This window comes from Microtus oregoni, unplaced genomic scaffold (assembly GCF_018167655.1).
Source record: "Microtus oregoni isolate MIOR12 unplaced genomic scaffold, Mior012 000014F_ref0000157, whole genome shotgun sequence".
NCBI lineage: Eukaryota > Metazoa > Chordata > Mammalia > Rodentia > Cricetidae > Microtus > Microtus oregoni.
Genome location: NW_024543073.1, coordinates 10,878,270 through 10,901,458, shown reverse-complemented (window position 1 = coordinate 10,901,458; position 23,189 = coordinate 10,878,270). Strand labels below are relative to the sequence as shown.

The window sequence follows — 23,189 nt, the reverse complement described above, 5'->3', positions numbered from 1 at the left end:
CATCATTGGACAATGCCAGAAATGAATAAACTTACTGTTCTCATCAAATGAGATATGGCATTATTTCACCAAACAATTACCCCACCCTGACAAACTAATACAGATTTATTATTTTTCCAGTATGTTTTTTCTTCTATGATTTTGATGGAATTTTTTTCTTGTGGATATTTCTAGGAAGGGAAATATCCACAAGTTTAGGTCAACATTTCTATTAAGTTTTCCTCTTTAATTCCATTTCCTTTCTGTTAACATAGGCTGAAGAATGCAAATAATTCATCTGTTTATCCAATAACCATTGCTTGAATCTTTGCTCCAGGCACTGCATTAGATGATGAGGATACATTCAAGACCCCCAAAATCTACAGAGAACAACAGGCAGGAATCCAGGTAAGAAATGACAACCGTTGTGTAATGCGCCATCATCAGCACCACGGGCATGCTTGAGGGACAGGGACCAGCCTAGATTTAGCGTTTCAGGAGCAGCTTTCTGCAGGAAGTCATATCTAAATTATGAGCTCCAATAAAGTTCAAGGATGGTCCAGGGGGAAGGGATGGATGCAGAGCTGGGTAGAATGGTCCACGTTATGCCAGGCAGAAGGATACACAGAAAACAACACATCTCTTGAGATTCTACAACATAGTTCAAGATACTTTGTGTGTAGCAGAGTTGGGTGCAGGGGGCAAATATGAGATATTACTGGTGGTCTGAGAGACCAAGGACGTTAGCAGGGTCACTTCATTTTTTTTTTTTTTTGAACTACATGGAGGACTTAGCAGAAAAGATTGTACCCTACACACCCTATCGGTTATCAGTTTGAGGTCTTCGCTCCCAGTTTGCCTCCTTTGCCTGTTTGTCCTTGGAATGAGACGCTTGTCTAAGACCAGGTTGGGCCCCCTGCCTTGCTCTTAGGAAAGGGATCAGCATGCTTCCAAATGGTGACTTCCAAAGCCATATTTTGCTTTGCCTAAGAGAGTGACTGTGCATCCCAAATCATTTCCTATTATGAAATGAAAAGTTCTGTCCCCTGAAAAATCAATTTCAGGCCTCAGTGAACAAATATTTGCTTGGGGGAGGGGGTAGCGGTGAGGACGAGAGCCTGCAGAGTACCTTGAAATCATGCTAAGACAGCTGCTTCGCTCTTTGCGACCAGGCCGCTGAAGTTGTGGCCACGTACGTCCCTTAGGGTCATGCAAAGCCGTTTGCTTTTAGCTCCTTGGGGATTCACATGTATTTTTAGCCTGTTTATGGATAACTTAAGAGGCATGTTTGAGGGCAAGTCAAGATAAACCAACCATGAAAAGGAAGGTTAGATATTCTCACACTCCTTAGCAACGGTCAGTATCTCGGGAGGAAGAAGCCCACATCAGGTATGAGGTATCCCAGGAGAGCCACAGAGTCTTTCCACCTCACAAGTCCACAACTGGCGAGAAGGCAGGGTGGGGATCATTTGGTCACATCCGCCTCTGGAGATCTTCTCTCTTCCTTTACTCCTATACTCCTTCGTCTCTACCTTCATTTTCATACATCTCCCTTCCTCCTTTGTCTTTCATTCTTGCTTTTTTTCCTCTTTCTTCAGCCACCCAGTGACCATGGGAGATGCTGTCGTGGACAGGGTCTCCTTGTGGGTCCTTAGTTTGGTCTCTAGGGTCCAGCAAGTCCATATCACTCAACTGTGCAGGGATCAACAAGTCACTCTTCCCTAAGCTCATACTGTATCACAGCCCTGTCATTTCTTTAATGGCAGCGGCAAGTTTCCTATGTCCTATTTGCCCCTGACAGATCGTTTGTAGGGACAGTCCTCACAGAAGAGACTTCCAGTTCAGTTTTTGCACTGACTAAATGAGAAGAACAAACAAAGTAGACACAGTTTGCGTTAGATACCCAGCTGCCTGTTCAGAATGGCTCTCACGCTCCCTTGTTTCCGCTTTTCTGACTGCACTGTGCAAAGAACTGAAGAAACACAGGGTATGTGTTAAGTAACCTACTTGCACCTTCTCATGCTTTAGGCAGTATGTGCTTTAGATGGAATTTGGTTCTATTAATTCAGCAAGTTGTTTATGTTAAAAAAAATAGTTTCAAGGCTTTTCTACATGATGATGAGAAGATATGTATTGCACCACAAAGCATGTGGCAGAGGACGATGGTTATACTAAACACAGGGCTCCCTCTTTGCCCTGGACTCTGGAAATAAATAATTTCCAATCCAGAAGTGATGAGGCACTAACCCCCAACCTCAAGGTTCACTGTCCCTTTCTGTCCTCCTTGTGGCACCAGAGAGCCAGTGGCGACCCTGGCATAGCCACCCTCATGCTGGCCCCATATAGCTGTGTGAGAAAGCAGAAGGACCAGGTTCCCTCAATTGAAGACACGTGTGTGTGTGAGGCTTTGGTTTACCTGAACCCTGCAACAGGGCAGAGCAGTTTGTAAGATGCATTTCCAATGTGGCTAACTAAATTGAAACTTTTCTATTCTATTGCATCAGAGTTAAACTATACAGTATCTTATTTGTTAAGAGTTTTTTCTTTTCTTTTTCTTTCTTTCTTTTTATGGTGGTTTTTTTTTTTTTTTAAACAGGGCTTAGCTTTGGAGCCTGTCCTGCAACTTATTCTGTAGACTGGTCTTGAACTCACAGAACTCCATCTGCTTCTGCCTCCTGAGTACTGGGATTAAAGGCTTGTGTCACCATCTCCTGGCTGTTAGTATCTTGTTATATGAAGTTCTGTCATATGGTGTAGACAGACACAGAGATAGAGTTAATAGATGCTTTTAGGTCATCCTTAGGACTATAGAATCTGGTGATGTGTATACTTTAAAAAGGACAGGCTTTCTTGGTTGAAGGTCTTTTGTGTTTGTGGTGAAGATGCTACCTTTTTTGCCATTCAGGTCAGATTCAACGGTATGTCCTCAGAGAACTTTGACTACCCCATTTAAAGTAGCCATTTCATCTCACTTAATCGCATTGTATGATCAATTTCAATTATCTGCATATTATGGAGTTTTAGAAATTTTGATTGTCTAGCTTTTCCCCTTCCCTCATTCCTTCCTTCCTTTCCCTCCCTCCCACTTCCTTCTTTCCTCTCCTCCTCCCTCCCCTTTCTTCCTCCTTCCTAATCTTTTCTCCCTTTCCCTCCCTCTAGACTACACACTCCATGAAAACAGGGCCCTAGCAACCTCCATCACCGCCTGCTTTAAGCACAGAGAGCACTACCTCACATATGACAGATGAACAATGAATATTGGCTCAGAGAATGAATTCATGTTTTCTCTTAGAATTTCAATCATAGCTCCTATTTTAGGATTTAGTTTGCTTCATTTTCTCTAGCTCCATGTTCTATTTTAGTATCAATTGCTCCTTCTTACACAACTATTTACTTGTGGCTAAATTCTATTTTTGCCTTTTTTCTTTTTTCTCATCTCTTTTGTTCATGTGGATCGTTTTCTTTGCGTTAGTTAGCATGATTCTGGACACATTGGAATATTTTTTTTTTTGCCTGTGACCTATTCTTGTCCTGAGTTCATCTTGAAATTTCACTGCATCTGGGCCATTAATTTCCATTATTAGTACGTGTTGAGTTATCAGTTCCCAGGCTCCCAATCCAGTTTTGTAGAATGATTTTTTTTTCAATTTTTACCATTTCCTTCTTTTTCTTTTAGTCAGAACATCTCTACGTGTTTCCAAATCTGAATTTACCATGATAGTACATTTTAGAGGAAGAATCCATCTAATCCAAAAAGGATGGGTGTCTCATGCCCTCAAATGACCAGGGGGCAATTTTGCTGCAGCTGTGGCTGAGAGGCAAGGAGAGTCAGAGACGGCAACGTGAAAGCAATACAAGACGTGGAAAAGGGCAGAGAAAGCCAGTTCAGATGGAAGTTCTCATAAATGAGTGAATGGGGGCAGAGAAAGCAAAAAGAAAACAGTGATCAGCAAAGCAGGACTTTCCGGTTCCCACAGCAGCTTGTCCCCTCTTTCTGCCAGCAGAATGAAAGACACCTGGGAGCTCCCTTCATCCAGCGGCAGGAAGCAGGCATTAACGGTCACCATCAGGCGTACAGTCAGCAGAGGGGGCAGATTTCTTCCCTACTAGGTGTGACGAGACGAGACCAAATATTTTCCACTATAAACACAGAAATGAGATGATAGGAAGCAGCACTCCCGTTTACAGCTGAAAAGTGTTAGAATATCAAACTATAAAATGACTAAAATTATTCCCATCTGCCATCTTCCTCTAGAAACAGCTTTTCGGGGCCACACTGTACCTGATAGAACCCAATAGTGTTTATCAAACGTAGGTTTTACCTCACATAGCTGTAATTTGCTTTAATTTTGTTGGCCATGAAAAAGAAAAATCACTTTAGGAATAATTTTCTTCATTTCTTTGGCAAAAACATGATCTTACAAAGCATATAATATTTCCAAATGCCTTGTGCCAATCAGACATATGAGATAGCAAAAAAATTTCTATCCACAGAGCAAAGAATTTGCAAGAAGATTCTTTGAAATGCTATTGAGACCAAGGATACAAATTTGGTTAATTGGAAGAGGACAATCTTCGTTATTAAATGCAAGCTCACTGCGGGAGCCTTAAAATGATTTGGGGGCATACTTCCCTATTAAAAAAAAAGGCATACTCTCAATTCTTGAAGTGACCTTGTATGCCCTTTATCTCTAAAAAGTAAATGTATTCTCTGTGCAATACAATAGAAAAACTAAGCGAGCTATACGATAGTATATGAGTTTCTGGTGAGCTAGGGAGGTGCACAGAGGTAAGAATAAACTACATGTTCAGCTTGCTATGAAGCAATTCGGTGTCCCTATTTAATCCCAGCCCAACACTAAAAACCAGGAGGTTTTGAGAGAAAGCTGTCTAGAAACTCAATGACAATGATATTTCCTTTCCTTGACAGACATGAAAAGTTAAAGAAAAGAACAACGGTCAACCTTCAGCATCTACCCAGAGGGAAGAGAAAGGAGCTCACCTAAAGATTTTTCAAGTATCAGCTTTTCTCAAAACATTAGAAGCAACAAATCAGGTAGAAGTCCTGAGCAGGAAAGGAGGACTACAAGTCCCTGGAGATTCTGGGGACCACCTGACTTCTGAGAGAGACAAAGGGGGGCTGGAGAGGAGGACAGAGAAAAAGCAGAGTAGGGCCAAGGGATGTAACGCACTGGTAGAGCATTGGCAGAGCAAAGGGCCTAGGCTCAATACCCATTACGGGAAAGGAGGAGTGGGTGGAGGAGGACATCGAGGTGGGCATTAAGACACTTGGCGGGGAGGCTGGAGAGACGGCTCAGCAGTTAAGAGCACTGGCTGCTCTTCCTGGAGGACTTGAGTTCAATTCCCAATACTCGCATGGGAGCACACAACTGCTTGTATTTCCAGTTCCAGGGTATCCAATACCCTCACACAGACATGTATGGAAGCAAAACACCAATGCACATAAAATAAAAACCCACAAGTTATTCTTTAGAATTTTTTAAAAAAAGAGATTCTTAGTGGGTGTTCTCTGCCTAGGTCATTCCCTAGCCTGAAGGTACAATGGAGGTACCATTGTTTGCATAAACAACATAATGTCCTGGAAATGTCACCTGCCATCTTAACTAGCAGAATTTGAGGCACAAATGGTGCCTCTTTGCTGATATGTGACACATGGAATAAATCATACGTAAATTGCAATGTATATGTATCAGTCGTGGGAAAGAACGGCTCTCGATCTTTTCCTGTGACTTCTCCCACCTCGACTTTGTTAGCATCTCGACTCTGGTTTCTACTGCATGGCTCCTTCAGGTCTATCTGCACTTCTCCTTGCACGCCTGGTAGGGCAGATTAGCTCACATCTCTTCCATGTTTCCTATCTGTCTCCTGTTGTCTGGCTCTGCAGTTATGATTCTCACACGTGTTGACCTCTGTCAATCTACTTTTACAGCATCCACTCCAAGTTTCAGGAACACATCATATGTCTTATTACCCACAATTCTTCTCTTCGAGCTTACCACTCACATGTTGCAGTCTGTGAACCAATTTTTTCCTCAACTCACTTCTGGTCACTGCAGTCAAATATTTCTCTTCTCAAACCCATGCCACCAAGGGAGACCACAGAAGACTTTATACATATAAATATATATTGCACTGGATGGAGGTTTTCTGAGTATAGACAAGCTAGTCTATAGCTACCAATGATATGCAAGAAAAAGCAAAACCTAGTGATACCAGCTGACATTTTCTGTGTTATTCTGATAGCAGGAATGTGACTTCAAACATAATATAAACAAAACAAGCGTCAAAAATAGCAATAGAGAGTTGACTCCTTGGGTTCAACATGGGGATTAATAGAAAGAAGGAAATAAAAAGGATGTATTATACAAACATAGAATGTGAAAATTCATAATATTTTTTTTAATAGAACCCTTCCATCCTTTATTAAATACTGGTACTGTTTTATTTTCCATTCTAGAAATTTTTAGGAAACTTCTCAAATACTTACTTTCATGCATATGTTTCTAGTGTTGTATTATTGTTCTCTGGTTTAATGACATTTTCCTTGGTGCCCACCACTAGTGACTTTTCTTCAACATAGGATTTAATCACACATATTTCTATTTTCTTCACTTCTAGAGTAACTGGGACTTTCTCATCAAAAAGAAATCACCTTTTAGGATTACTGTAACTCTACTAGTACCAAGACAATGCTAGCTCTCAGATACGGGAACACAAGAGACTTCTGAGGAGAGTGTGACTCTATGTCTGCATCATGCGAGGAAGTAGGGACGTATTTCTAAAAAGAGTGATTACAGGTGGCCGGCGGGTGTACTCAGCTGAAGCAATATTTTAGTAATTATTCTCTTAATATTTTCCCAGGAGTTGCTTCTTTAGAGGAAACTTTGACTTAGTAAGTGCAGGGCGGGAATGGACACTTGGCATCTTAATCATGGCATGGGTGCTGATGCTGATGTCCCGTGATTGAACAGGAAGAACCATTACCCGCTTCAAATGTAAAGTGTTCACAGAGCGGACAGGCTACTGGGGTCATTATCGTGCGGCTCGTTCTGATGGAAGGCACCTACCACTCTGGGTTTTAAGGTGGGTTCAACTCTAAATAATAATGACTTTAGAGCAATCAGAAATCCAATAGGAAATTTAATATTACATGAAAAAAATCAAAGACACTATCAGGTGTCCTCTTTTTAGGATTTATGCACAGGCAGTTAGGCATTAGAGTAGAAGATGTAGGTTTATTAATTTATTATTTACTTTCTGGGTCTAATTTATTTAAAGTAATATGATGATTTCTAGCTCAATCTTTTTTTTTCAAACAACATAATTTCATTCTTTATGACTGTTAAATACCCTATTGTCTATGCATGCCGCATTTTCATTATCCATTCATCTTCTGATGGGACCTAAGATGATACTATGTCTGGTTATTCTGATGGAATGATAGAATTTCATTGCAGTTTTAGCTTGCATTTTCTTGATGGCTAAAAATATCATATTTTCATATACTTAGTGGTTCTCTCTCTCTCTCTCTCTCTCTCTCTCTCTCTCTCTCTCTCTTCAAGGACTTGCTATGTACACTAGGATGGTCTTGAACTTGATGCAACCCTCCTGCTTCTGCCTCCCAAACACTTTTGCCACTATTTATTTTGTAGTTTTATTGTTTGAGAATTTATTATATGAATTATATGTATTCTCTTCCCAATCCTTCCTCCAGCCCTCTACCACCTTTCCCTCCCAGTCTCATGTGCTCTCTTTTTAAAGTCACTAAGTCCACTTGGTGTTGCTAGAATGTACATGACTGTAGCGCCATTACCTGGAGCATGGGTAGCCTCTCAGAGGTCACATCCCTCAATGAAACTGACCCTCTCTCTCTCAGCAGTCGCAATAACTCTTCAGCTAGAGCAGGGATTCATGAGCCCTTCATTCATGCAGCCATTTTGGCTGGTTTGATACTGTACAGGTCTTGTGCATACAGTCACAGCCGTTGTGAGTTGATTCTCTATTTTCACTCTATGGGTTATGGAAAGCTAACTCAGGAGGGCAGGTTTGGCAGCAAGTACCACCACCTACTGAGAAATCTTGCTACCAGTCCCTATGTGTAAATTTTAAAATAAGCTTATTTATATTCAGAGTTAACCTTGCTTTTGCTAAATTGATAGAAATTTCATTGGACCTAGGGACCAATTTAGGTGTTCTTTTATTTCTTCCATCTTATAATTTCAACCACAGATCCTGGTGAGATTTTAGACACATATAAATGGATAAATAAATAAATTTAGTGGTAATTGATGATAGTGCACCTTTAATTTGGGTGCCTGTCAGTTCACTGCTACTATGTAGAGATACTCTTGCTTTTGGAGGCTCACTCAGTACCCTTTGATCCTGCTAAACACAGTCATTATTTCTAGGACTGTTTTTGTAGACCCCTTTGGACTTTCTACATACTATGTGTAAACTTTCAGAGAATATTCCTTTCCTTTCTTAAAAGCAGGCTTGATGGCAGGTGTTAGAAGTTTCTCTGCTGTCTTGAATAAGTGGCTGATGCTTGTAATCTCAGCACTGTGGAGACCAAGGCAAGAGGATTGCCATGAGTTCAAAACTATTTTTTTACTTACTTACTTACTTAATTAATTTTTAGTTCTCTGACTAGAACCTAAGGCAAGAGCTCTACCACTGAGCTACAACCCCAGCCTTGACTATTTTTTTTTTTTTAAAAGAGAAACTCAGAAAGGGAGGTTAAAGAGCCTGTCAATTAAGAGAAACTCAGAAAGGGAGGTTAAAGAGCCTGTCAATGAAGACAGGAGGCCACGAAGAGCAAAGAACTGCTCCAGTGTGAGGGGATGTGCTTTTTATTTGTTCCTGAGAGCACATGCAAGGGAACAACCAGCATAAGGAATCCCTTTGAATTTAAAGAACTAACAGAAGAGTTAGTTTCTTTTCAAAAGTTAGTTGTGGGGCTGAGCACTTAGCTGAGTTGTTAGAGTGAGCATTTAGCATACATAAAGCCCTGAGTTCAAGCCCCAGCTCCACGTAAAACAGAGGTAGATGTGTGACCCTCTAATCCTAATGCCTGCAAGGGTAGAGGCAGCAAAGAATGGTTCCAATTGGCTCACATAGTTGAGTGTTTAGGCAGCAGGGGGGGGACACCATGTGAAAAGGATGAGGGCGGTGGTTCACAGCCTTCCTAATACTGCAGTCCTTTGATGCAGTTCCTCACGGTGTTATCCTCTCTTTGGAACAGGGCAGCAAAACTCCTGCTTTTTGTTCAACTGTGTGCATACATACACATATATGCATACGTGAAAATTAATGTTTACTACTAAATTATCACATCATTTTGTTGTCACCAAATTGCAATACTTATTTGATTTCAAATCTTTAACTGTTTTGTTGTCTGAAGCCCCCACCCCCCGAGGCTTAGTGAACTTCCTTATGTTTGAATTTAAACCACAGGCACAGAGTACACTCTATGTGTTCTCAGATCCCATTTTCCTGGCCTAAAGCACAGAAAGTTCACACTTAGGAGGTTTCCAAGGAGTACTTTGATGAACTAAAGAGAAAATATAAGTAAAATACTTTAGGAACGAAAGCTGAGCAGCCTTCCATTCTACCCCCTCCTATCGTGTTATGTATAGCGCTGAATGAATGGAGCTGAGCCCACTCCTTGCTTCGTGGACAGACCTTAATTGCTTAAGTCAATCAGTGGAATTCTAGCCCTCCGTGACTCAGGAAAGAAGTTGTTTTAATTAGAATGAAGCCTGGATCTTTTGTTTTGTAATTGGGAGATGTTTCCCCTTCTCTATGAGTCAAGTGATGTACACAGATGGTGGACAGGGCCTTGATAGTCATTTTCCTACTGTGGGAGAAGGCGGCTTGAGAGGAAAGCCTCCAAAGACACCTCAGAGACAGAGCCTCACTTAGAACGGGGATCTTAGGTATCATCAAGCCATGCTGAAGCCACAGCCACCAGCTACCTCCATTGCTGACGTCACTACAATTCATGCACGGGTTAGGGCAGGGAGTGAGTTCACCCTTGCTCATGCCTAGTTGAGTTCCCTTCTGTTTTGAAGTCAGTGGAACATAGTATGCAATTTACCTGTTTGCACCATTTCCTTTAGAGAAACAAGGCTCTCCGAGATCATTTACTACTCTACTAAGACTGTTGTGTATCTTTGCAGCCTTTGTGGAGTTTAATGAAGTCACACTTGCGGGAGGTGAAACAATACCTTTAAGGACACTTCCTACCATGGTTTCAATCCTGATGCATTTAGATGGCAGTGACGTGGGCTTCTTATTAATTCATGTGTCCTGCAGTTTTTGACCATTTCAATCCTTCTGCTTGGGTGCCTGGGCCTGCACATGGACACTAGGTGAAAGGCCAGCTTTGTTGTCTGTTTCTCTGTGTTTCTGGCATCCTATGGCATGTGTGTACCTTTTCGATGAAACTGAAGAGACCCCAGCAGACAAATGGATTTCAGCATCTCCGTTGTGTACATCTCTAGGCAACACTGCAGCTGGATGTAAAGCCGGCAGATTTCGGGATGGATCTCACCATCTTCCGGGCTGCAGCGGAATGAGAGAGCAAAGCTGTGGGCAGTCTCAGGATTCAGTCATCAGCCATTTGTCTCAGTTCTGAGAGGGGAAAAGGCTCAGTAACGATCCCTTAAAGCCTGAAGTCTGAAATACCGGGCTTCCTGCTTTCAAGCTAGTAACCACCCTGACGGCTCTTACATAAGTGTCCTTCTCTGAGTAACTGCTCTCACCCTCCCCGCCTTGGCAGCGGTTTCTGCTGGGAGCTTAGAATCATAAACGCTTGAAGTAATTGAGAATATCAGACATTTTCAATTTAGCCGTAGGAAGAAATTTCCAAAATACACTTAATGCATAATAATCTCCTAGCTACAAAGAGATCGAAAACCCCTGTTTCTAGACCAGACTAACGTGGTCTATTCAATTAATGTTTAGGAGACATCTCTAATATCAGGGCCCCAGCCTAATGTGATTAGAAAGCCAATTTTCAAATAATTTTTATCAAAGTTTTTGTCTTAATCTAAGATACAGTCTTTTATTGTTGGCTATGCCTAATTTATGAAAACCCAAATGTTTTTAATGATGAAATAAATATTTTATGATAAAAGAAAAGCGTAATAAAGTTACAATAGCTATGCCGGGCAATCGAAAGCTGTGTGGGTGCTGAATTTATGTCTGAAATTATCACCTAAAGTCCTGGAGGTTTGCTTTTCAGAATTCATATGTAAATATGATAAATCACAGAGTGATCCCTTTGGTCTTCAAAGGAGAGGATTCATTTGTTGACAAGATAATACTACTTTATATGCAACCAGAATCGCATGCATTGAATAATGTAAACTGAAGGAATAAGCTCGCAGCTCTATTTGAGGTTAAAGACAGTCTAAAGGTAAATTCTGTTAAATATCCTAATGAGTTATCTTTATTTCTGCCCTCACACATTTAAAGCGGAATGAAATCTGGTTAAATACTGTGAAACTTAGATTCCATTTCTTTGTAAAGTGGACTTGTGGCAAATTTCAGGAGGGCATTTAATCAATTTAAAAAAATGTTCACTTTTTTTAAAGCTCTGGAATCATAGTTTAAAAACAAACAACAATTAAAAAAAAACCCTACGTGCCAAGAACTTGACAGTGAAAGTTATTTTTCCTTTTCAATACGTATGTTGTCACCGAACAAGAGTTTATCTAACCATACGACTTACATAACTCAGAAAAAAACGCAAAATCCTCAGCCTCCATACTGTGACGCCTGCACAGTTATCCTGGCCTTTTGGGGTCAAATAGAACAAAGCGCATCCCAGAACTGCTGTGCAATTTGACTTTATCTGGAAGTTAAAGCACTACCTTCCCTCCATTTCATTTGCCTCATATTAAGCCAGCCTTAGACCAGTGTCTGAAGCAGGAGAAATCTCCGTGCAAACTTCAGCCATCCTTTGCCAGGAGTGTCCCCACCCCACATGACTCCACCACATCTAAACACACACACACACACACACACACACACACACACACACACCACACACACACACACACACACACAATTTTATATCACCTTTAGTCCTTAGAAAGTTCTTTGACCGTGTCCTATTTCTTAATGGTGCTGCTAGATTCTGAAGGAATACTGCAATTAACACTTCCCTCAAATTGAAGGAAAGAGGGATCCTGATGAATTATCTGTTAATACTTAGTTTTGCATAGAAAAATCTGAAGGCAGTGTCATATTCCAGATGCAAGACAGAAGGAAAATATGGCAAATGGATCTTTTCTGGGCTGGTTAAATGTCTCGATCACAGCTCGTGTCAATCACAGCTCCCTGTTTTCATCTATTGATGACCCTGGAGCCTCAAATGCAGACTGAAGAAAGTCAGGAAAAGAAACAAACCTTACAGTAAATCTGCTGCATGTTCTACACATTCATGAGTGAGACAACTGGTCAACCCAGTGTCATTCCAAGCTGTAGGGTCTTCTTACATTTAAAGGAGCAAAATACATGCCTATGGGGCTTAGAGCCCAAAGCACTACTACATTCCATATCTTTTGAACCAGGATATTTTATTGCTTTGCATCTAGGGAGACATTATGTTCTGGGGAAAGGCAAGTCAGAGCAGAGACTGGGATATTTGGTTAAAATTGTTTCCAAGGGGTCACCTGTCAGTGTCTCAAATTTCTGAAGGCTTTCTAGGAATTGGCATCAATGTGCCCCTCACAGATATTATGGGAAGGAGATGAGAAAGCCTGGCAGGTCAATCAATACTAAAGCTGTTCTATGAATTTCCTGCTTAAAAGGTATACAAATTCTCACATATTATCCTCTTATAACTACAAACTGCAGCCTAGAGAAAGAAGGGAACGTCCTCAAGAGCAGAGGAAAAGTTAAGTCGTGGCTTGTGTTTGTGTTTTGCAATGCCCAGAGCAGAGTGCATTAGCCTCCGCAACGAGAACCTTATTCTTTCCATTTTAGAGCCCTTAAGCACACTTCTCTTCCTGAAAGCGCACAAAAGGACACATTGTCCAGCGGCTAGAATGTGACTAGTCTTACAAACAGTGAGTTAAATACGGCTGCAACAACTAAACAGGATATTTCATAGCCCAGGCTGGCCTCAGACTCTCTGTAACTACAGTTGACTTTGACAGCTTTACCCTTCTGCTTCTGCCTCCCTGGTGCAGGGGTGACAGGCATCCATCTCATGAGAAGCATAAAATGTATTTAGGTTATTTTTCATAACAAGTTATGAATTATGCAGAATGGCGGGAAGTCAAAAATATAAATATCCTAAACAAAACAAATAGAAACTCAAACAAAAGCACTCTCACATCCTTGAAAATTTTCAGGATACATTGCAAGACCCAAGGAAACCCTGACATTAAACTAAAAATGAGACCTGTGGCCTCTCCATGAGCTGCAAGCGATTTACCTTGGTGATAACTTTCCAAATATCACTTGTGCTTACTCCAAATGATTCACTTCCTATCAATGTGTAGGTCAGGAGAGGCACCCTGATGATGCTTGCTTAATCCATCCAAAGAAACCTTATGAACTAGTGTGTGTGTTGTGATTTTTTTTCCTTTACTGTGTTTAAGAATCAAACAGATGATTTTGATTAATCACCTGAAAGCCTCAATGCTACAGAAAAAAAAGTCCCTAAGATTCAGTTCCAACAAAATACCAAAAATTCAACTGTTGGAGCTCAGGTTAAGCCCAGAAGCAGTTAAAATAACACTAAATTATAACCTGCTTTCATTCTCTCCCAAGTTCACGGAAGAAAGCTTGAGTGTTCCAGTTACAGGAAGACTTAAAAGCAGACACCACTCAAGGCAGCTTTTGAAAATGGAAACTCTCAACCGTTGATGATCCTTGCCTTATAAATAAAATTGATATGATAAAGGTCTGCTGGAATGACGGAAATAATAAGAATCAAAACCATTCTGATAGCCCCAACGTTGGCGAGCACCAGTGAGGCAGCAGAAACTCTGGTATATTGTCAGTGGGAGTTAAAATGACTCAAGTGCTTTGGAGAAAACTCTCTGGAAATTTCTTATAAAATTAAATATACATTTATCCCCTGACATGGCAATTACATTCTTAAGTATTTGCCTAAGAATGGATGAAAACATTCACAGATAGATCCTTACAAGAGTGCTTGTAGGATTTGTTTGGAAGAACCCAAAACTGGAAACAGTCTAGTTTCCTACCAAGAGGAAATGGTTAAAGAAATCAGTATATTCCTGAAAGATATCATTACACCTGGCAGTTAAAAATAGCTAACTCCTTGTGCTCAAAACAACATGAACGTATCTTAGAAACATTATCTTAACAGAAAATCCTTACATGAAAAAGCAAAATAAGTCTCCCTTCACTTGAAAGTGTGGCAAATGAAAAATATAAGAAATGGTTAAATATCTTAAAATGGTAGATGATGGTCTAAGAAGGGAGGGCAGTCTAAATCAGGCTGAGACTTCACACCACAGTTTGAGTGAAACAATGTCTACATTGGACAAAACCTAATAAATGGCACACTTAATATTTGTGTATTTACTATGTGTACCTTTGAATTTCACATTGAGCTGGGTATCTGAAATGCGTGTCACCTTATTTAGGAGTAAAGTTGACTGATGCCTGCAATTTCAGAAAAGTTGTATGAATTGCTGACTGGGAAGTAGGATGTGCAGGCAGATAGGTGTGCAATAAAGCAAATATATATAAAATAAAATATATATAAATAAAATATATACAGTTAATTGTGGCCTTTAGCTGGTGGGTGGGCATTTACTCTGCTGAGGACTTTCCTGTCCACAAATAGTCACATGATATAAATGGAGCCAAAAAACTGGGAAGCTGCAGAGCCGCAAAGGTCAAACTCAGGAGTTACACTGGGCATTTGGGTGAGGATACATCTTGGCCATGAATTGATCTGGCTCTTTTCACTGAAGTTACCAGACATTGGCGGTCTCTGTAATTGTTAACAACTTTCGAAAAACAAAGTGTTTGTGGTTTGGGTGGTGTATGTAATGCCATGATTTGTATGTAGGATTGAAGGCACAAAGGCAAAGACTGGAGAAAGAGTTTGGAGTCCGAAAGCATAGATTGACACATACTGTTGCCAGGTAAAATTGTGATCTTAGGAAAATCACCCTAAGTTCTTTGAGACTGTTGCCGCCACTGTGAAACAGAGGAACAACCACAGGAAGCAATTCAAGGTCACTGCGAGGATCCAAAGAGGCTACGCGTGGGAAAACAAGTAAAGAATGTGAAATGCTGTCAGAAGTTGGCTGCTACCCATCTTCCATCAAGGTTATTCTTGTTTAACTGTATTTCTTAGTCCCTTACATAATAGTCTTTATTTACACGCAGTTGCCATAATGGGCTATGGTTAAATAAATGCTCCATTAGACGGAGGAGAGATGACGAGATGAGACGGTAACAACCAAATGACAACTACTCAGCGTGTCACAGATTCTAGCAAGGACAAATAAAGAAACATTTGGGGATGCAGAACTTCCACCGTAGCGAATATATCCAACTCTGTCCTTTGGGAATTGATTCTGGCTTTGGATATTAAGGCAACTAGCAAGGAAAGTCTCAGGAAACTGAGTGAGACAAGAGAAGGGGCTGTGATTCTCTGTTTTATTTTCCAAACAGTGGAAAGAGGAAATAAATGAGTAAGTAAATAGAATGCTCTTCTGAATATCCCCAAGGATCCCTGCTGGTTCATCACAGACAGATTTCTCTTCAAGTATATAGCTTATTTTTATACCAACTCAAACCCAGGCTCCACATAGCTTAGTAAAGGCGATTTCCTAAGATGCTCCCCTATGTCTACATTGTGAAAAGGTAGCCAGTCGAATTGTAAGGCGCTAACAGATTTGCATGATCCAGTAATTACTTTAGGTTTCAAGTTCCTGAAGGTAATTACAGAGTCTATCTAAGTTCACAAACACAGAATAGATGCCAGATACCTACCTATCCAATGACTGAACGTTTTATATACAACAGAGGCCTCCACAAAAGAGAGAAACGGGAGACTGACCAGACACAAGAAAAATTTTCCAATGTCAGATCATCTCCCTTTTGCTCACCAGCCTCCTCCTGAGAGTTCTTATGACCGTTAGGAGGAAACCTGTGTTTTCCTCATAGAGTCTTTGCAAGTTTGGTGCCCTCAGGAGCCTTTGGAAAAGCAATTGTAGCGTTTTTCTCTCACCGCACAGCATGTTATTACATGATAACATATGGCCGGCTCGGTGACTTCGTCCACTGTGAACGGAACCTGGACCAACCTCTGCCCTGGAGCAGTCCGAGTCAGTCAGAAATGAGACTTGACTTTCAAAGGCAAAAGCGACCTCAATGTGCAGTTTGAGCTCTTTTGGGAGAAGCTTTGAACTTCTTTATGTAAAACACTGGGGCTCATAGGGGCAGCACCCTGTGCAGCTTCAGCCAGGCTCCATCTTCCTGTTGCTTTTGCTCCCTTTTTAACAGAATCTTGGCCATGTCTTTGTGATGCTTCAGAGAACTCACAAGTAATAATCAGCAGCGTTACCATAGGCTTTATTCTCCTTTTCTCCATTGAAAAAGCGAAAACCGCATTTAAAATAGGTAGCCATAACTTTCCCGACATGACGATGCTTGTGGTGAAATTAAATCGCAATATTGAATTGTGCCCTATCTTTAACTTACCTTCTATGTTACTCTCATGGGAAGAATGGGAGAGTTGGGAATTGATGGTGACCGTAGAGAGTGGTTGCTAATCACTAATGCTGTGACTCTTTAATACAGTTCCTCATGTGCTGGTGACCCCCAACCATCAAATTATGTCACTGTTACTCTATAACTGTAATTTTGCTACTGTTATGAATTGTGATGTAAATGTCTGATTTGCAACCCCTGTGTGGGTCATGACCACTGCTGTAGGGATTCTGCTGGGCCTTCTGGGAATTTCTCAAGGGCTGAGAAGTTGCAAGAATTCATGGACGGCAAATCCCAGCTTCTGGTTCTTGTTACAGGAGTGTCTCTCCTGAAGCTCTGGCTTAGAGTCTAGGACACTCTGATGTTCACAAGACGACATTCTTCAGGGCTCAAAATAAAATGTGTTTCTTATTCTGTGTTGGCCTATTTCCTTACCGTACACCCTTTTTGGCTTGAGAGTTTCTTGGCCTCTCTATTTTTCCTCTGACTTTCTTAGCATTTTCCCCTTTATGGTCTCTGGCTAGGAATTATATGGAGCCTGAAAATAGCTCTGTAGATCCTGGTCTTACTAGGTCTTGCGATTCTTACAACCATCAGAGGCTTGTGGCTGAGGCTATTTGACTTTGCGTTCCTAAGACCTGCTGGGATGAGCATAGTACCAAAGATTACATGATGAGGACATGGCACTTTCTCACTGAATATAGCCAGAATTGATTTATTTTTAAACATATACAAACACATATTAAAGATACGTATATAAATGTGTGTATATTAGTATATACTAACTATAAGATATATAATTATATGACTCCATAAATATATGCGCACATACATAGATAGGCATATATTGTATATATATATATTAATTTATATGTACATATTTGCACAGATGCACATATTTTATATTTAGATCATATGATTTCTTACAGTTAGGGTAGTTTTATTTTTAAAGCTATAATAAACTTACGTACTTACATGTTGCTTTAAAAGCTACATTTTTAAGTTAAAGAAGTATTATATATTTCTACATTGTAATACACAAAATATTTTTGGATCTGAAATCAAGTATTTCCAAGTTTGAGGTTCACTGTTCCCTCCTGATTTCTATTGTCTTCAAGCAGACACCCACCATCTTTAAAGGTTGGCCACCATCCTATGTATCGCCCCGGAAAGAATCTCACTTATGAAATGGCAACATATCCTAAGTCTGGGCCAGCCTGTGCAGCATGCAGTTAATTCCTATCTTAATCCATCAGACTGTCTGGGCTCAGTGTATTAAACTGTTGAGGTTTATCTAAACAGTGTGTAGGCCTCGATTCTTAGCTATGTCGTATGTCATTAAGTCAGCCAGTGCTTACTGAAGCTATGGAGCTCATCAATATTGTCCAAAACAATGAACGATTTTCATATGAACTCTGAGAACTGGGCTGTCCAAGCTTGACCTAGTTTGTTGATGCTAAAGAGAACTTTAGATAATAGCACAAAACGGCAATCAACACTTTCGTAACCAATTGTGATCTGTAAGCTACACAGTCATGGAGGAGCTAATAATCAAATCTGTTTCGGTTGCCTGTTCTCGTAGCCTTGTTACTGTGAGAGATTTCACCTAGAATGCTGGTCTAAGGGTGCAGAGCAGTAAGGGTCCCAAATACATATCGCATGCGGACTGAGATAACATGTTCTAGACTCACTAAGGGATTAATCCAGAAAAGCTCATCTGAAAGGGCTTAGGATGAGGGAATGGTATCTGCTCTCCTCATTTAATGACAGCCACAGATACTCATGGCTTGTACTCTGTACTCGGGGTCTAGTTTTAATTTCTCTAAGAAATGCATAGGGGAACAAGTTTTTTTTTTTTTTTTAAATTTTCAGCTTCCCTTTCCAGCTTCAGACTCTATCTAGCACTAAGAAGCCTTTACTATACTCAGTAGGATTTGGGGATAATGAGTTAGGGAGATGGCTCAGTGGGTATAGGTGCTCACTGCCAAAGCTGAGAACCTGGGTTCCACCCAGTGACCCATGTAGTGGAAGGAGATAATAGACTCCCACAAATTGTCCTCTCATCTTTGTACACACTCCCCTAACCCACTATTACACACACACACACACACACACACACACACCATAAATGCAATAAAATATTTGTTTTGACCTGCAATTAAAATTTATGCATTTTGCATAACTGTCAAAAGATGACATTTTATGTCAATATGGGCATGTGCATTTCTGAATAGATATGAGGGCTATTTTGTATAACAATGCAAATTCCTTATGCAAATACAAGAGGCTCATATCTGTATACAAGGAAGATTATTCCACTATGAGCTTCTTCACTGATTATAAAGGTCAGGAAGCTTGCTTTGTGTGTTTATAATCCAGAGCATTACCTAGACTGTTTGCCAAACAACAGATCTCCAAGAAACATTTTGCAGGCAGCTTGCAAAGGTGGTGACTTGGTGCAGTGAGGAGACACATGTCGGGCTCACAGTGCTGGTGATGTCATAGCCAACTCAGTTTCTCCACTACAGATTGGTTTATTATTGTGTATCCTTCTTCCTCTTCTTAAAAAAGAATTGGAATTTGTATGTAGCTCAGTGATAAAGAGTTGTTTAGCATTCACAAGGCTCTGGGTTAGATCTGCTGTAACACACACACACACACACACACACACACATTTCATTTTATAAAAGTATGATGAAGAAAAGCTTACCTTATCTATTACACTGAGGTAACCATGCCTATATGGTAGTGTAGCAAATGGAATTATGCTTAGAAAACTCAGCCCCATAAACTCCCAGTACATTCTCTTGTAAAAATTCCAAGGAGGAGTGGATCTACGTAGTTGTCCAAAATTCTTCCAAGGATTTACTGCAGAGACCGTACTCTCTGGAATGGTCCTGGCTGCCTAGAAACTTGCTTTGCTTGCCCGACCCTGCTCAACCTCCTATTTCTGAATTAAACATGAAACACTAGACTGGTTTTAGACGACCATTAGGTAGGAACCTGAATTTTCATCTTTTTCAGGGCTAACCATGTTAGGTGGCAGCAGAGAGCTGCAGCTACCATCAGCTCCAAGATCCAGAGGGTAGAGAAGAAATACTTTACAGTGTGCTATGTTGCTAAGGCAGCATGTTCAGATGACGTGTGCAGAAGAAATTTGTTCTTTTTAAGTTTTTCAATTAATGATAGATTTATTAAGACTGTAATGGAGACAAGCTCTGCCTACTCCCACCACTGAGGCAGGCAGATCTTCCTTCCTGCCTTCAGCCGGAGCCCCTTTCCTTTCAATCTCTCTCCCAAAGAGGTAGCTGCTATTGTGGATCCTCTCTCTCTCTCTCTCTCTCTCTCTCTCTCTCTTTCTCTCTCTCTTTCTGTTTCTTTCCTCATCCCCCTTCTTCCTCCCTCTCCCCTTTTTTCCATAACCCACTAAATAAATATTCAACCTGACTCTGCATGGCGTGCCTATCCATCTCGGTCTCTCACCCACCATGAAGCTCCATGCCTGGGACTCACTGCCCCTCCTGACCCGAGGGACACTTGAGGGGCTTCCTGCCTGGGATGGCTGTCTTTGTGGCCTGCCATGGTCTTGGTACCCGCTGCTCATTGCAGCCACTTGGGGGAACAGCAGCGTTTTATTTTTACCATTACAAAGACTATCCCCATTGCAAGTTGAAGGCCATCTGTGAGAAAGATGCTTTCAGAAGAACTCAAAAAATAGTTACGGTAGAGTCAAATTTCCCAGACAAAACTGTTTTCCTTGATATGAAACAAAATCGGAGATCTAGCAATGGCAATTATTTAAGGATGTATAAAAATTTCACAACAATCTGTGCTTTCCTAATAAATTATGAATCATGCTGGAGCAATTATTTAAAATCTTCAAAGGCTCTTGATCTAAATCATAAATCTGAATCATGAAACAAGCCATATAATTGAGAAATAACAAGGTAAAACCTGGGGGAAAAAAACCCAATGTGTAACACTCGACGAAGAAGTACATACTTTAAAGAAAGCAAGAAAAGATCGTTGAAGCTCAATGTCTATCTTTAGCAGCTCTGTGAACAGAGCTAAGGAGATATGTCCATGAGAGGTACCAACCTGATTGTCCCTTTGGGTATATGGAGGAAGAACAGGGCAGCTACAAAATGGTGTGTGGACCTTCCTCAGAGCACTGTGGGGTCAGGGACTGCATTATAGCATGAAGCTATTACTCAGCCTCTCACTTTAAAAGAACCTCTCCACCTTCAGCTATTTTAATTCTCTACTTTAAAGTTGAAAGGTGAGGGAATGAACTCCCTTGACTGGTGCTTCACCAAGGCACCAGCGTGGGTGTTCTGATGCCCTATGGGTGAAGAGCAGGGTAGACTGCTCAAACACATAGTCAAGCAAGAAGCGAGCAGTCCCATCTGGCTTGACACAAGCTTGAGCAAAAACCCCGTGATAGACACCAAAGAAGCATTTTTTGTCTTCACAGTTCCAAAATTTCTATTTGGTTCCATAGTAAACACATTTGGAAGAAAGAATGTGTCGGCTTGCTAAATGTCCTGGGATAGGGTGACAGGAAGCTAGGGGAGAAGGAGTGGGGTGAAAGGAGCAATGCAGGGTAAATCAGCAAACCTGCATAAGCAGTGGGGAGGGGGCAACCTTCAAGCAAGACAAAGGACTCAAAAAAGCCAAGGAACAACAAAAGGCAAATTCCAAGCTTGAAAATTTTCCATCCCAAGCAGATACCCTTCTGAAAGGGAATGGCAGTCTTAGGACCTTTGTATCCTTAAAGTTACAAGACCGCTGGGAATGATACTGGGCTGGGTAGCCCATAAACTTGAGTCCATGGGATCCACGCAGTGTCCTCAAAGAGCTCTCGAGGGGTAACTGGTAAAGAAAAGTAGTAGTAACCTGGGTGCAGTGAGGAGTTCTGGTCCACTGCAGTCAATCACGGCTCCTTTGGGGACCAGGTAAGAAGAGAAAACCTAACACCCAGCCTCCGCATGAAGCCTAAGCGGTATGGGGTACTTCAGACCAAACAGCAGCACAGGCATACATATTTTGTACCACAATTGAAGACTCCCATGGAATGCTGCATGGGGCTTAGGAGATCATAGCAAATCCAAATTAACAAGGGGAAAATTCCTAGTTGGCAATTCTGCCCATTATCTTAGCCACCCTTAGACTTGGGTTACAGGATTTCTCTTACTTAATCAGGGATGAAAAAAACATTTGGTGGGTTTCTTCTACTCAAAAAAGGGTAAATTTGGAAAAGCATGAAAAAGGGCATTTGTGATTTTTTTCTGAACTCCTCTTAAGAGTTCATGAAGATTATCATTACCCCAATGTCTTTTTTTAAATTTAAATATTTTTTTCATTTATTATACATACTAACCAGTTTCTCCTCTCTTTTCTCCTGCTGGCCCCTCCCCTTTGCCATTGCCCTTCCCCTCTCCCCTCCTCCTCCATCTCCATTCAGAAAGGAGCAGGCCTCCCATGGACTTGCATAAAGCAAGGCACGTCAAATTGAGGCAGGACTGAGCTCCTCTCTTTACATCTAGGCGGGGCCACTCCAAGGTCTTTTTATTTGATGATGGAATGTTGCATAATCTCCTCTAAGATAAAGGGATTTCTTTTGAGCACTTATAGAAAGCTTGAAGTCTTTTCTTCCCTCCTTGACATCATTTTACTGCCAGCAAATTTCCAGTTAAATAGCTCCAGCATGAAGTGTGACATATGATTTCCCCCCCCCTTTTTTTTATTGATAAAGCACAACGCGCCATTAGGCACCTCTGCCAATGGTTATCTCAAGAACAGAAATAGTTCTTCATGCAGACAGATATAGGGGCATGAGGAGGGAGATACTAGCAAATGTTTATTTAGGTCAGTCTCTCCAGTGGGGGGCATTGCTTTTGATGTTCAAAGCAGTATGTATTATGCAAACTCCTGAGCACTCAGCCTGGAAAACAAAACAAAAATAATCAAGTTGGTGAGTTTCCCTGATGGTAGTGACATATCATAGTGGATAGGATACTATTTGGGAATCTTCAGCATTAGCAAAAGACAAAGTAATGTTTGTCGGGAATTTACTACAGTCCAGACATTGTCCTAAGCTTGTATATCCTCTTGGCTTCCATAGTGAGTCTGTGAAGTGGAAGCTATCGTTATCTCCAAGAACAGTGAGGCCTATGGGAAGATAGGGGGGACTTGGTGAGGGTCACACCAGAAGTAAAAGCAGAGATAAGACTGGAGCCTATGTTTGTGCTTTTAGCTTCTCCACAATATTACTGAGCTAGGTACACAGGAAGGCACTGCCCTTATATGCTTGCTGGTTTTAGTCTTACCCTGGGTAAGATTAACAGCATGCTTTAGGCAAAATATTAAGCAAGGAAGAAAATAATTATTTATTCTTATTTTTTCCTTACTAGATCCCTAGATAGTTAAACTCAAAAATCAGCTTTACTCCCACTTTACCACTTAGAATAAGTGTA

The 23,189-nt window shown here is 40.9% G+C and overlaps 1 protein-coding gene across 4 annotated transcripts in view; it reads right to left on the bottom strand.

The window, feature by feature from the left end:
• The window catches only part of LOC121455643 (regulator of G protein signaling 7 binding protein), a 102,482-nt gene that overhangs the window by 25,928 nt on the left and 53,365 nt on the right, over positions 1-23,189 (bottom strand). For 3 of the 4 annotated variants that reach the window (XM_041663229.1, XM_041663226.1, XM_041663227.1), the window contains exon 3: positions 10,433-10,563. The exons of the other annotated variant lie outside the window; for it this stretch is intronic. In XM_041663229.1, the coding sequence (XP_041519163.1) occupies positions 10,433-10,563 (131 nt within the window). The remainder of the gene's footprint in view (positions 1-10,432; positions 10,564-23,189) is intronic. 4 annotated transcript variants of the gene reach the window in all.